Source organism: Chrysemys picta, chromosome 10, assembly GCF_011386835.1.
Source record: "Chrysemys picta bellii isolate R12L10 chromosome 10, ASM1138683v2, whole genome shotgun sequence".
Taxonomy (NCBI): domain Eukaryota; kingdom Metazoa; phylum Chordata; order Testudines; family Emydidae; genus Chrysemys; species Chrysemys picta.
The window spans coordinates 80,034,213-80,048,663 of NC_088800.1; the positions used below are offsets into that span (position 1 = coordinate 80,034,213).

The following is a 14,451-nucleotide window of genomic DNA, read 5'->3' on the forward strand; positions in this document are numbered from 1 at the left end:
ATTCATTACGATTAAATAGAAAAGCAAACACTCAGAGCGCCGGCCCCAGAGCTCTTTGGAGTGGATGTTTGCTTTGTTGAAGGGGGACAGATCCGAGGCTGAAGTTCTCTGTTTATCCACAACACAGGTACAGCACCAGCCGTCCTGAACGCTTCTGCCCTTCGGGGCTTCAGCGTGCAGCTGTTTCGTTGACATAGATTCATTCACAGAGTTTAAAGCCCAAAGCGACCATTAGATCATCTAGTCTGACCTCCTGGCTATCACAGGCTATCACTACATTTCACCCAGCTACCCATGTACTGAGCTTGTCTTTGGCTAAAGCGTCTCTTCCAGAAAGGCATCCAGTCTTGCTCTGAAGAGGTCAAGAGATGGGGAATCCACCACTTCCCTTGGCAGTTTGTTCCAGTGTTTAATCAGCCTCACTGTTAACAATTTGTGCCTAATTTCTAATCTGAATGTGTCTGGCTTCAGCTTCCAGCCATTGGTTCTCACAGTGCTTTTTTCCGCTAAATTAAAGAACCTTTCAGTACCCAGTATTTGCTCCCTAGGAAGTTAGTTAAAGACTGTAATCAAGTCACCTCTCAGTCTTCTTTTTAATAAGCCAAACAGTCTGAATGCTTTACATCTCTCACTGCAAGGCATTTTCTCCAGCCCTTGAATTGTTTGTGTTCTTGGTCTTTCTGTTGAGGTGATTAAAAGGTTGCTGATTAGAGCCAGCTGTTGTCCCTGGTTTTTGTAATGCTCAGAGCTCTCTACTAAGGAACTGGACTGAAATCACCAGGCTACCAAACAAGCAGCCATCTAAGCATGTTGACTTTTGGACACTACTAACCTGGCCTGGATTCAGATCTCAGACCTATTTGGCAAAGGCTCCAGATCAGATCAGCAACCCCTGTGCCCTCCGGCCCCCAAAAACTCATGTACAAGAGTTAAGAGGAAAACCCAGAATGGCTGACCCAGTGTCGTTGTGTCCACCATGTAATAAATCTCTATGTATTATTTACTTTCTAGCATATTTCCCTTCTGTTGCTAAAAGATCTTGAGAGCTTTCATGTGAGCTCAAGTCACGTAACATCCTTTCATGGAAGCAGTGCACTCTGAAAACGGCTCCCACTGGAATTCAAGGACACTTCAGACAAATGGTCCCTTGATGCTGCCAGGTGGGACAATGAATATTGTTGCTCTGAAGAAACTTTTGGATAGCGATTTGGACTCGGCCATCTTCACAGCTGGGCTATTTTTGTTCTGGCTCAATACACATTTCCCAATCTCCTCTCTGCTTCCACATCTTTTCCTCTTAGTACGGAGACCCAGTCTATTGTAGGTTCTCTTCTGTGTGTTTCAGTAGCGTCTCTTTGTTGGCATTGTGCTGCCTTTCTCCGCCCTACTGATTCTTCCTGTGACCCCTTCCCTGTGTCTGCTGAAAGTGAGGGAGATTTTTAACCTCCCAGCATGATGGAAAGAAGAGTTGGCTGAAACTCCTTTCCCTGTTGTTTTGTAGGGCCCGATGCTGATCTCACTTCTACAATGGCGTAACCTCATTGACGTCAATTGAGTTACTCCTGATTTACACCAGTAAATGAGACCATCGTTGGGCCTTGGGGTTCTAAAGATCTCTTAAGCCATGTCCCATTGTTACAGTCTCCTAAAAAGCTTAAAAAACTTAGAACGTCACGTTCCCCAAAAAATATTTCATCAGCTTCCTGTCATCGAAGCTTGACAATGCTCCTCCCCCACCCCAAACCCAGCCCTTGAAACTTTGCTATCTCAATCAAACCAGCGAGTGGATAGATCTGTTCAGCTCGTGGGGATTTTCTGTTTTGTTAGCACAAGCAAGTCCCTTTTAAACCCTTAGCTGCTCCCCCGTGAACCAGATCCATCACCTCGGAATGCCAACTTTCCACTGAGAGATCAGTGCTTCAAGCAATCACTGGGCTTTCTACTACGACAGAGAGGATGCAGGGAAACCTCGCCACGAAGAGCTGAAGATACTTTCTTCCTTCTTTGCTCTTGCTGGCTTGATGCTCTTCATTTTAACGTCCTACTGATCAGCATAGCTTGCCCAGATCTTTGCTCAACGTCTGACCAAGTTTGCTGCGCATTTAAATTATATATGTGACAAGTAACAAGGTAATAAAATATATTTAAAATACGATACAACCAGACAATTTTTTTATGAACTTTAAAATATACAGCATATTTTAAATAGATCAAAATACATTTATTACATATTTAGATTATTTTCTCTATGCTATTTATATCTTTTGGATACTTTTATATTTATATATATTTAAAAGAACATGAAAATTGGCCAGTTTTGTCGCATGAAATACATTTTACTTCTCTATGTATATTGTCACATATATCTCAGATATATGTGCCATGAAACACATAACAAACAGTGCTGATGGAACCGATACAGATATGCCCAGAAAGCCCAGCAACGTCTCTAACCACTATATATAAAAACAATCCTCCAAGAATGGACTCTATCACCACTTAATTTTTATTTTCCAGGAAGCAAATGCTCTCTGGCAACTGACCTGCCTAAGCATACAGTATCTGATTCTCCAGCACCTGGCACCTTGTCTACACAGCACAGCAATGCTCATTAGAGAGGTGTGAATTCTAAAGAGCAACGTGTTGCACACTAACTGGCCTATCTGACTCTGTTGGTGTGCATTGAAGTTCGCATTGATGTAGTACTGTTGAAACTGTACTACGTTAACATGCCTTAGGGAACATTTACTGCATGCCAGCAGGGTCCACACGGGCCAGTTAGTGCATAACACATTGGTGCGATTTACAATTCAGATCCCTCTAAGTGCGCATTGCCACACCGTCTAGACAAATCCCTACACCAGTGCAAAGTGAGCATCAAATGCCTCCAGGTCAGAATGGTGGGATTGTTCACTCACTTTGCACTAGTGAGAGTGACTCCACGAGGCTCAGTTGTGAATCAGGGCACTGGAGAATCAGTTCCAGATTTCATTGTCAACTGGGGACCATTAAAGTACCAGCCAAAGGCAGCGAGGTCTGGAGAAAACTTCCACTTGGCTTTTCAGTGTACACACACACACAGGCACACAGACAGTGGAGCAGAGAAACGGCGAAGTGAAAGACAACGAAGCTCTTTTCAGAACAGAAGAACATGAAATTCAGCGAATTCTCTCTGTGAATCACCATCTGCCAGTTGCGCTCTTTGGAGGAAAATGGTTCACGATGGACCAAATCAGGATGTTCCTTACTCGTTCCTTGCTCAGGCAACGCTCCCATTGACGTCAGCTTGAGAAGGCATGAGTAAGGGCTTCAGGAGTTGGCCCTATGGCTCTGATTCATCCATGGCATATTCACAGGATGAAGCAATGCACTTAAGCAGGCACCTAACTTTAAGCACATGCTAAAGCGCTTTGCTGAACGGGGGACTCGAAGAGGATTCTGCTCTGGTAGCTATTAGAAGACGGGCCTAAAACAAATATCCAGATCTAAATACACCTGACATTTTGGAGAGTTTGGGGTTCCCTAGACCCAAACCCAAATCCACATTTCACAACTGAGCTTTAATTCTACAACCGGACAGGCCGCACCCCAGATCCCAGCATCCCTGAATTGCGAGGGATTTGAGAGGCAGCTCCAGATCAGACATGTGCCGCTTTAGGCCCATCTCTGTTACACACGCTCTATAAACTCACTCCTCCCATCAGCGCTCCCTTTTGAAGTGCAAGGAAAAGAGGAGCGACTCTTTTGGTCTTCAGCACAAGTGAAAAGAAAAGAGCAGGAAAGTTTAAAAATAAACACATTTGTTCTGCCTTATTAAAGATAGAAAAGGTGGCTTTGAATTCGTCTCCTACAAAAGGTTTGAAGGTCACGCAGGCACCGAATCTCAAAAGGTTACAGGTAAGTGATTGTCCCAGCCCTAAAGACTAAGTGCACTAGATTAAATAAGAAGCAGCTAAGTCTTATCATGACAGTTTCCATTCCCTGTATGCAAGCAATAGCTGAATCATCTATCATTTGGAGAAAGCTGGGCTAAGAGTCACCCAGAAACTATCCAAGGAGGGAAGGGAGACCTTCTGCCAACCCCTGGGTGGGAGGATGGGGATTCAATTTCCCCTGTGCCGTTCTTCTGCAAAGCCTCAGGGTGTAGCTGTATTTGAGGAAGCAGGGAATGTGCTCTTGAACCAGGGATCTTAGGATAGAGACCAGTTTCTGCTTTCACTGGTGCAACCGGATTGACCTCACTGGAGCTGCACCAGCGAAAATGAGAGCAGGATCTGGCCCAGGGTCCCAACCAGCCAATCAAAATGATTCCTTTCCAAAGGAGCTGTTACTTATGTAGGTTTGCTCGAACCCTGACTAAGGGAGGGTTAGTTATATACAGACGGGATGGCATAGAGGACTTGGTGGGTCTTTTCCATCTCTGATGTCAAAGATTCTCTGAGGACCAAGAGTCACACCAGGGAGTTAACTAGACATAACTGGGGTTTTAAGCTTCAAGGAAATGGCTGGTAGGTGTTCTGCCTACCCACCACTTCACCTGCTCTGCTCAAAAAGCCCTTTCCAGAAAGGTGTCCGTCTCTGGTTGGCTATGAAGGTCTCCTACTTGTCCCTGAACTCAGGAAATTAAACACAAATAAACAAAACAATCCCACACACCAACCAAAGAAACACAAAGAGCTTGGCAGAGATTGGCTCAAACATTGTCCAATCACATGGAGAATCCTGTCTTGCTTGGCCTGTCAGGAAATCCCTGAGTCGGGCTGAGATTTGTGTGGAATCCAGGCTGAAGACACCAGGACTGAAGTTGATAGAGTATCTCTTCACATGGCAAATTCTGCTTTCGATGTACCCGTACCAGAGTAACTCCGTCCAGTGACTCCTGACCTATTCCACTTCAGCCCTGCGGTGTGGTGTCACATCCCTTTCAGAAGGCCACGCCTTTTAAAGGCAACCCCCGGTTCATTAATGGGTTGGCCACACCCACCACCATACCCAGGACCACCCCTTTGAAGAGCAAAACACTTTTGCATGAATGGCTTGTCGACACATACAATGCGCACGAAGAGCGCTCTTAGTCTGTAGCCGGCTCATTGCATTGCAGGCTTCTCGACGGTGGGGGAGATGGTCCTCTTTACAAACGTCAAATACCCAGACTTTGTTTGGCTTCTTTTCTTTTTGAGTGTTTGCGTTCTGCTGCAATAATACTATTTGTTAGCCTAGAGGAAACTGTAGGGACATCCTTATATTGCTCCCTGATAGTTGTAAAAAGACTGATCAACTATAGCACTCACAGTTAGGCAAAAAAAAAAAAAAAAATCTATACATTATGTAACAGCACGTTCCATCTCTAGAACTATACATTATATATAACATTACTCTCCAGAGCTAGTGCTTCACTAGCGAGATGTTCGGGGTAGGGGGCGTGTGAACAAGACTGAGGAAAAGTCTTTGAAATTCAATTCACTAGGGCTGCATGGGTTTTCCACAAGCTAGTTCACATCCTCCTATGCAGTAGTTTAAAAATACATATGTATATATTATTCTATTCTCCCAGGTGGGACTGTACAATTATATAATATTTTTTTTTAAAAGCAATAATTTACTTAAAGACATCTCTATTTTTTTTCTCACTTTTCAGTTTTATATACAAATATTTACCGTGATATATATTACGAAAGGAACCCGACAGCAGCAAAGTTGTGCATCTTTCTCAAAAGAACCTAAAGCCACCCCAAAAAAAGCATGTTAGAAAAAAATAAAAATAAATAAATAATACCCGCAAGAAAAGAACCTTGCCCTCCCCTCCCCCATCCCCACTGTTGCTCAAGAAGCAGGCACCAAAACTGTCCCTCGAATCAGAGAAAGGAAGTTGTGTGGTTCAGCTGGAACCGGGCAGGGAAGGGGGTGGGATCACATCTACATTTTCTGCCTTAGAAACACAAAAAAGTTATGCCTCTGCCCTGGGGTTTCGCAGGGCAGGTGTGACTATATCTCTATGCAGCCATGCCCATCTCTGATGGTGTGTCCATATGCTCCAGTTACACAGGGGACAAATTCTCAGCTCTGAAACATTTTCAGGGCACTGGACAAACATCGCTCATCCTGCACTGGCATATACTGATTCAGAGTTCCCATGACATCAGTGACATCGCAACAGTTGCCAACTCTCCATTCCTGTCCTGAAGTCTCCAGGAATTAAAGACTCATCTTTAATTAAAGATGGTGTCATGTGATGAAACCTCCAGGCATACGTGCAACCAAAACTGGCAACCCTACCACTGCAGCATGGGAGACCGTCACATGAAACAGTTAATCTTTCCAATCTCCCCTCTGCAGCGCTCTGATTTTACAGGTGGAATGAGGGAGACATATTAAGAGACTTTCCCAAGGCCACATGTCAAGTCCTTTGCAGAGCTGGGATTAGAATTCAGGAGGCCCATGCGCTAGGCCAGCCGAAAATAGTCACAGCAGTGCTGACATTTGTCAAGGAGAAGCAGATGCTTTCTCCCCCCTTCCCCCACAGAGCAGGACTGCACATCATTTAGAGGAAGCCAAAAATAAAGCAGCCCCTTGAGTGAGCAGCATGGAGCTTTCAATCACTGCTGGAAAGGCTCACGGACGCTGGAAATGGTACCAGGACGACTTGGAGGAAAATTCCCCGGAGAGGTAACCTCTGTATTGGTGACCCCTCCTGTTCCTTAGAGCGAATTGTTACCATCCAAGTTGCACGTTCCAGCCAGTGCTTCGAACGCAGCGGTACAGGAGGGCCCGTGCAGCACTCTGGCTTGAGAAGCAGGTCTGCTGAGGAAAAGGTGGGAGCTCTCTCTCGAGTCACAGGTGGTCTGAGCACAGGACTAATCCTGTCTCTGACACCAACTCCCTCGGTGGCCTTGAGCAAGTCCTTTAACCTCTCTGTGCCGCAGGGGATGACAATACTTAACTCCTCGCATGCACTGGAGGAGGCTACGTTCATTACTGTTTGCAGTGCCCTGGAAAGATAACAAGAGCTGAGTGTGGGTCATGAATGATTTGGCTGATGACCATATCTCAGGTCCTTCACCACCCTTTCATTGCCTCTTTCGCTGATCTGGATGCTATAGCAAATGAATTGGCTAGTGGTTCTGTGCACCCACCACTGCTCTCTGTTGGCTAAAATAAAAGCTGCACAATTGTGTGTCATAGGCACTATACTGCCAATAGCTACTAGAGTTTCTCCTTTATTTGAAGTGGCAGGAGTCTGGATTTTTAGAGCAGGAGTTTCTGAGCTCTCCACTAGCGGTCACTGGGAAGTTCAGTATGTAGGAAAGTGACAGCTGGCCACATGAACCTTAGGCCTTTGGGACACAGGTAATGATAGGCCTGGTAATGATTTCATTCTAATTTGAGATGGATCTTTTCTCTGCACAGTGCCAGAGAGCCCCTGAGGTCCTTTCCCTCTGGGAGCAAAATCTCCCACGCAAGTACAGGCATGATCTTTTGTGCCTTTTGGAATAACAAACAGCCGGTAATCAATAATAGCCTGTAATGTGTGCAGTGTGGGCCCTGTTTATTGCATATGATTTGTTCTGTGCTCTTGCTGCATGGCTGAACCCATATGGAGCGACACATGACATGCCGTAAGGCTGGAGGAAGAGCGCTTGACTAGGAAACAATTCAAAGCAGGGATTCTGGGGCTGGGGAAAAGCTGTGTACAGCTGAACAATTTTGCATCTCTAAGGCATGGGACCCCTGGTTTGAGAGTAGATAAGGTTTGAATCAGAGAAATCATTGGTTCCCTTTTTTGGCCTTTGCACGTAGCACTGTCCAATGCCGGGGCAATTCATCAGTTACAAACATGCTCAAGAATAGAATAGATGCTAATACGAGGGAGGGCAACCAACTCCTTGTGAATTTTGCTGTGTGCAAAAGTACCAATATATATATATATTGCACATAGGTTTTCATGTTTAAAACAACTGAATTGTTTGCGGCGGGGGGGGGGGGGGAATCAGGTTCACTGAAAAAAGGGGAAATACCTGACTTCAAGAACTTCCATTCAATTCTTTAAAAAAATAAACATTCTGAATGGTCCCACTGGAGATACGGAGTCAGATCCAAAGCGAGTGTAAATCTGAAGTCAATGAGACTTACACCATTTAAAGGCTGGCCCATGCGGCCACATTTCATCCTCAGTCACAACCCCACTGCCTGCAAGTGACTCAGAACAGAACGCTTGCGCCTTAGCTACTCAACGGAGCAAAACTGATTAACCCCAAACGAGAATCCAGCTCATTTTAGCCAAAGGTGCAAAAAACAAAAATATCAGTGCTCCAAAATGTTAACCCAGCAGCCACGCCCAATCCCGCCCCAGCCCCCAGATAAATATTTCCATCGGCGTGTTAATTATTATTCTTATTGTTTGTTTATCCCAGAGTCTAGTCTAGCATTCCCTGTGCTACGTCGCCAGTAATTGTGCTCCTGGCTTTCACTGCCACTGGGCTTCAGCCAGTCAGTGCTGCGACCTGGTTACAAAGCTTTGCCAGCCAATAAGCAGGAGGCGGCCTGCCGTGCACCCTGGGAGTCTGCCCTAGAACAATTCATGCGGCTTCATCGTTGCCTTGTTTGTTTTAAAAATATATTGACTCGCATTTTGAATGTGTGATTATTACATTATTATTATTGGTAAACAGTCTCCCGAGCACGAAGTTGACAAATTAAAACCTCATTTCCCTTCCCCCGAATTAAAAAAGGAGTACTTTACGGTACGTGTTTTCAAGTGTCGGTCTTGTGCAACTGAATCACATCTCCTGCCAGAAATATATATAATTTTTGTGTTCAGTTAAAAAAAAAACGAAACCAAAAAAGGATTTGTTTCCTGATATTTCTTCCTTTCCAACCTCGCAGAGCTCAGCTTCATGAAAATGCTTTCATTTTCACAGAGTGAAAGAAAACAAAATCACCAGCTCTCTGCGTGCTAAGACGATACTTCTGCATAGCCCACCCCCGGTGTTCTCCCTTAGCTGTGCCGCCATATTGAATCTGCTTCCAGTACGTTTTCTAATAGCTTTATCAACACTGGAAGTTCAAAACACTCTGTGGCCTGCTGTGGTTTCCTATCACAGACCGTTCAGTGGTTATTGCAATGAAACTTAAAACTACAAACAATACTAATTTCTCAAGCATTCCTATGGCACTTGCATTGTTCTGCATAATTTGAGCAGGTGGTAGGGGAAGAGATGAGAGGAAAAATAACCTCAGAACAGTTAGTGAAGGGGCCCTGGGTCATATTTCGGACTCCCTTCTATATGACCTCTGATCCAGTGCTATCGTGGCCTGAAGCCTGTCAAATTCATGCCTGTTGTCCGGGTTCAGGTCATCCAGACCCCTGCTGTCATCATCCTCTTCCTCCTCCTCCTCCTCATCACGGCTCATGAAGGCAAGCTCATTCTCGTAGCAGAAGGAGTTGGTGCTAGGGAGCAGGAATTTGTTCTCCACCAAGTCCTTAGCACTGCAACGCGGGGTTGACGGCACCTCGTAGGTTTTGTGGAAGTGCGAGTAGTCTACTTTGTACTGGTTTTTCTCCTCGAACAGGACGGGCTCAAAGCGGTGGCCCCACAGGATCTCGCTAGCCAGGTAGGAGCTCCGAGCTTGTGTCGTCATGGCTGTGGCTTCTACCATCCCTTCAAGGATCACCACAATTTCAAAGTCATCTGTTTCCAGGTCCTGGTGGCTAATTCCAAACAGCGGGCTTTCCTCATTGATTTCATGAAGAATAGTGATTGGTGACACCAAGAAAATACGGTCCAAGCCTTTGTCAAACCCAACGTCAATGTCTATTTGATCGAGGGGGATATACTCCCCCTCCTCGGTGATTCGAGGCTTAATTAATTGAGCTCTCACGTGGGCTTCCACTATGTGGCTTTTTCGAAGGTTCCCAACTCTCCACATCAGGCAGAGCTTCCCATCTCTCATGGCCACGACAGCGTTATGGCTGAAAAGTAACGTTTGGGCCCTTTTCTTGGGCCTGGCCATCTTTGCCATGATTGCCCCAATCATGAAGGAGTCGATTATACACCCCACAATGGACTGCACCACCACCATGAAGACGGCTAGCGGGCACTCCTCTGTCACGCAGCGGAATCCATAGCCGATCGTCGTTTGGGTTTCAATGGAGAACAGAAAAGCAGCCACAAAGCCGTTCACTTGAAGAACACAAGGCTTGAAGTTGTCATCCCCGGCTGGGTTTTCTAGGTCTCCATGGACAAGTGCAATGAGCCAGAAAATCAGCCCAAATAATAACCAGGACACCAGAAAGGCAAGGGAGAAGAGCAACAACATGTACCTCCAGCGGATGTCGACGCATGTCGTGAACATGTCAGCGATGTATCTTTGAGGCTTGTCATCCATGTTGGTGAACTCAACATTGCACTGGCCATTCTTCTTCACGAACCTGTTTCGGCATTTCCGCCTGGTGTGGATCTTACCGTTCCCAAAGCCGTTGACTCCTGGCATGGTGGTCAACCTCAGCCCGTCTTCCTCAGAGGATACTATGCTGTATGCGTTGACTCGGCCTGTGCTCATCCCTGAGTCAAGCATGTAGAGAATGTGAAAGGTCTCCTGACTCCTTCTGATGTTCCCCTCCCCCCTTGCCTGCCCCCCCTCCCCCCCAAATACAGCTGTTGCAGAAGAGAAGTCCAAGGCTGCAAAGTCTTTGCTGCTACTTCACCAAACAGATCCAGTGAGAGACTCTGCAATGAGAAAACAAAGACACACGTTACCATTCAGACACAGAACCGGAGCAGGGCAAAATGGAAGCAAATATGTGTTCTGCAGTGTCGCTGTATCAAACAGCTGTGTGCTCCTCCCCAGAGGCGGCTGCATTTCGGTGGTGGGTGAAGTGACTTACTTTAGCTCTTAGGGGCATTCTGGGCCTTGCCTAGTGAATTCAAAAAGAGAAATTAAGTGGTCCAAAAGACTGCTCCTTTGTACTGCATAAGTGAGCACTATAACTGGGAAGACGTTTGAGAGTCTAAGCCATGCAAACGGACAAAGACCGGTCAGCATGCATGCAGATTCAGGAGGACGGCTCTTTCAAAACTGCCTCTTCCCCTCTAGTGCTCTCTGTTTTCACACAGAGGCCTCTGGGGGAAGGGTACTGGAGAGAGGAAGAGGGGAGGGAAGCCCGAAGGCCAGCATGCATTCCTCCTTGAGTGTGCACAGATATTAATAAATAATCTGTAGCTCTTAGATAACACTGTTGATCAGTAGATCTCAAAGTGCTCTAGAAAGGAGCTCAGGATCATATCCCTATGTTACAGATGGGGAAACTGAGGCACAGGGTGGTCACCCAGCAGCTAAGCTACGGATAGAACCCAGCTCTCCTGAGACCTAGTCTAGTGCACTATCCACTAGCCCACACTGTTTTCTGGAGGTGCCCTTGAAAAAGCAGCCCATCAGGTCCCATCTCATGAGCCAGACAGCTCTCTGCCCAAGCACAGCACAGCAACAAAGCCCCTGACTTCCCAAGCACCAGCTCTCGTGAGGTCAAAGGAATCCACAGGGAGCTGCCTGAACCCACGTGGCAACCCCAGCAATTGGAAGGGGGGCGGTTGTGGGCCAACGTAATGTGCGAGTGGTTTGAGAAGGCCTCAGTGAGACGGTGGGTATCAGCAAAGTCTAATCCTGCAAGGGTCCGAGTGCCTAGAGCACCCAGTGACATGACACCCGGGGGAGGCAGTGACCGGATCAGTCCCGGTTAGTGCTGACAACTCATCCACTGGGCATGTCAACAATCAAACAGGCGCTGGCGGTGGGGCAGCACCATTCACAAAATCACTGGGTGCTACTTGCTCTCCTGCTAATCAACAACATGGATTTGCCATGCTGCGTCAGCTCATCAAGCCGTCTAGTCCAGCACCCTGCCCCGGCCAGAGACCAGTACCGAGGATCCTGGCTGGGCACTAGCCAATTGTGCAATCAGGGCCGGCTCTGGCTTTTTTGCCGCCCCAGGCAAAAAAGCCTTCCACCGCCCCCCCGCGGGGAGCGGGGGGGGAGGAGGGCGGAGATCCTGGCCAGGGCCCCGCTCTTCCCAGCCGGCCGGAGCGCCGGGAGGAGGGCGGTGAGCCCGGCCGCGGCCCCGCTCTCCCCGGGTGAGCACCGCCCCCCTCCAGGTGCCGCCCCAAGCACATGCTTGGAGGGCTGGTGCCTGGAGCCGGCCCTGTGTGCAATACAGTACACAGAGAGAGGTGGAGTGGGGGATCCTTCCTGACACCCCTATTCCCTCCAGACACACCAGTGCTCAGCTGATGCCTTGAGACAGGAGCAATGTCATGGAGCTCAGCTGGTCAAGCTGTACGTGTCAGTGTTTATCTCACAGGGCCAGCTAGACCAATCGATCCAGTCGATTCCTGCAATCAGTCCTGGTGCCCGGGGATACAATGTAACAAGCACACCCTTTTCCATCACATTGTAGGCTGGGGATTGGTTGGCTGGCCCGGCATCACAGCTAGAGGAGCAGTGCCAGACGCAAGCTGCCTGTGGCTAAATCAACCCATCTCGTAAGGATCCAACGATTTCCTTTGAATTGCATTTTGCCGTGTCCAGTTTTGGACCCCAGCTTTGCCAAAGAAACACGGCACCAGGCATCTGCAGTGTTATCAACCGGCAGATCCTCAGCGGGCACCCTCAGGCAAGCCACCTGGGCTTTGCAGGTGTTGGGAGCAGTTCAGAATCAGAACAGTCTGTGAGAACCCTTGCAATGCAGACAGAGATAGCTGGGGACTGTCATCAAAATGCTTTAAGAAAAAATTCCTCTGCCTAAATCACAACACCTAGAACTTTTCATCTTTAACAAAGCCTTCCAACAGCCCTATCACATCACCATTATTACACCCATCTTACAGTTGGGGAAACTGAGGCAGCCAGGCCAACGTCACCAAGGGAGTCTGTGTTAGTGTCAGGGGGATTAGAACTCAGGAGCTCCTGGCTTCTCAAATCCTACACTTATAACACACCGCTTCTGAAAAGAAGAGCAAATCTGACTATACCACTAACGGGTACGTCTTCACTATCCGCCGTATCAGCGGGTAGCAATTGATTTATCCGGGATCGATATATCACGTCTTGTTAAGACACGATATATCGATCCCCGAACGCGCTCACCGTCGACTCCGGAACTTCACCAGAGCGAGTGGCGGTAGCGCAGTCGATGGGGGAGCCGCGGCCGTCGATCCCACGCCATGTGGACCCCAGGTAATTCGATCTAAGATACTTCGACTTCAGCTACACTATTCGCATAGCTGAAGTTGTGTATCTTAGATCGATTCCCCCCCCCCCCAGTGTAGACCAGCCCAAAAGAAGAGGAAATCTGACTATACTACTAAAATAATTCCATACAATATAACAGGTCTGATTCTTCTCTCACTCTGATTCTTCTCTCACTTATACCAGTATAAGTCCATAAACCTGGTTGTAAATACTGAACTCTGATATGGTGCTTATCTTCCAGATGTCTCAAAACTTTTTACCAAATATCATGATCTGCAGCTTACAGATGGAGAAAGTGAGAAGGGAAGAAACCTACCCAAGCAGCAAACCAGTGGACAAGCTGGGGCTAGAACCCCCTTTCCAACTCCCAGTCTAGCCTCCCATCCACCAAATTACAGGGAGCCAATGTGGTCATGTAACTGAATGGAGAATCTAGCCCCGTATTTTCCTCTCCTTCTTTCACACAGTAAAATGGCACATTGCAGCTTCCATTGGACAGGAAACTTGTAATCCCACTCACTATCTCCCTTTCCATCCATGCATTGGTCATGGTCTATGGAAAACTATAGGGGTAGGAATGCCTGGTCAACCATCCCTATGTAGGGTCAGGTTAGATGCAGAGATAAGAGTGTTGCTTCCTGACAGATAAAGATATTTAATGACATTGTTACTTAAAATGTCAATAGAGTGAGATAGCATTCCCCAACCTTCTGAAAGCTGAGCTCCCATCCAGGAAAACGAATGGATGGGAAACACTCTCCTCCTCCCCAACCCCACACATCTTTAGCATCCTAATGTGTTGTTTAAAGCCTACACAAATGGAGTGGTCACTCAGAGTAGATTGTGTAGATCTTCCTAATCTGAGCTGTCTCCTCCTTGCTTACATGCTGTGATGAGCAGTGAGACAGTTAACAATGCTGGTGTTTAAAGCATCATCATTGGCATCTAAGTTAGTGCCCACTGAAATGAACATGGTAGATCAATCCACAGAGCTACTGTTTCAGGCTCCCTGCAGACTCAGGCAGACATCACCGTGTCAGTCGCACTTGGGTCACGTTTTCAAAGTTTTCTTCTCAACCATAACAGCTAGAGGCTTTCTCTTTTTATTTTCTAAAGGAAAGTGAGACCCTGGAGAACAAAGGAGAGACTTAGTCTGTGCCCCTCAGCTAATCCGATACGTCTCCCCCCAGGGGGAAGCACCCACAC

At 47.1% G+C, this 14,451-nt stretch overlaps 1 protein-coding gene across 1 annotated transcript in view; it reads right to left on the reverse strand.

The window, feature by feature from the left end:
• Positions 1-8,600: 8,600 nt before the first annotated feature.
• LOC101937616 (ATP-sensitive inward rectifier potassium channel 12) overlaps positions 8,601-14,451 on the reverse strand; it is a 52,720-nt gene continuing 46,869 nt past the window's right edge. The window contains exon 2 of the mRNA XM_042853113.2: positions 8,601-10,727. Coding sequence (XP_042709047.2) covers positions 9,262-10,575 — 1,314 coding nt within the window. The 5' untranslated portion in view covers positions 10,576-10,727 and the 3' untranslated portion in view covers positions 8,601-9,261. The remainder of the gene's footprint in view (positions 10,728-14,451) is intronic.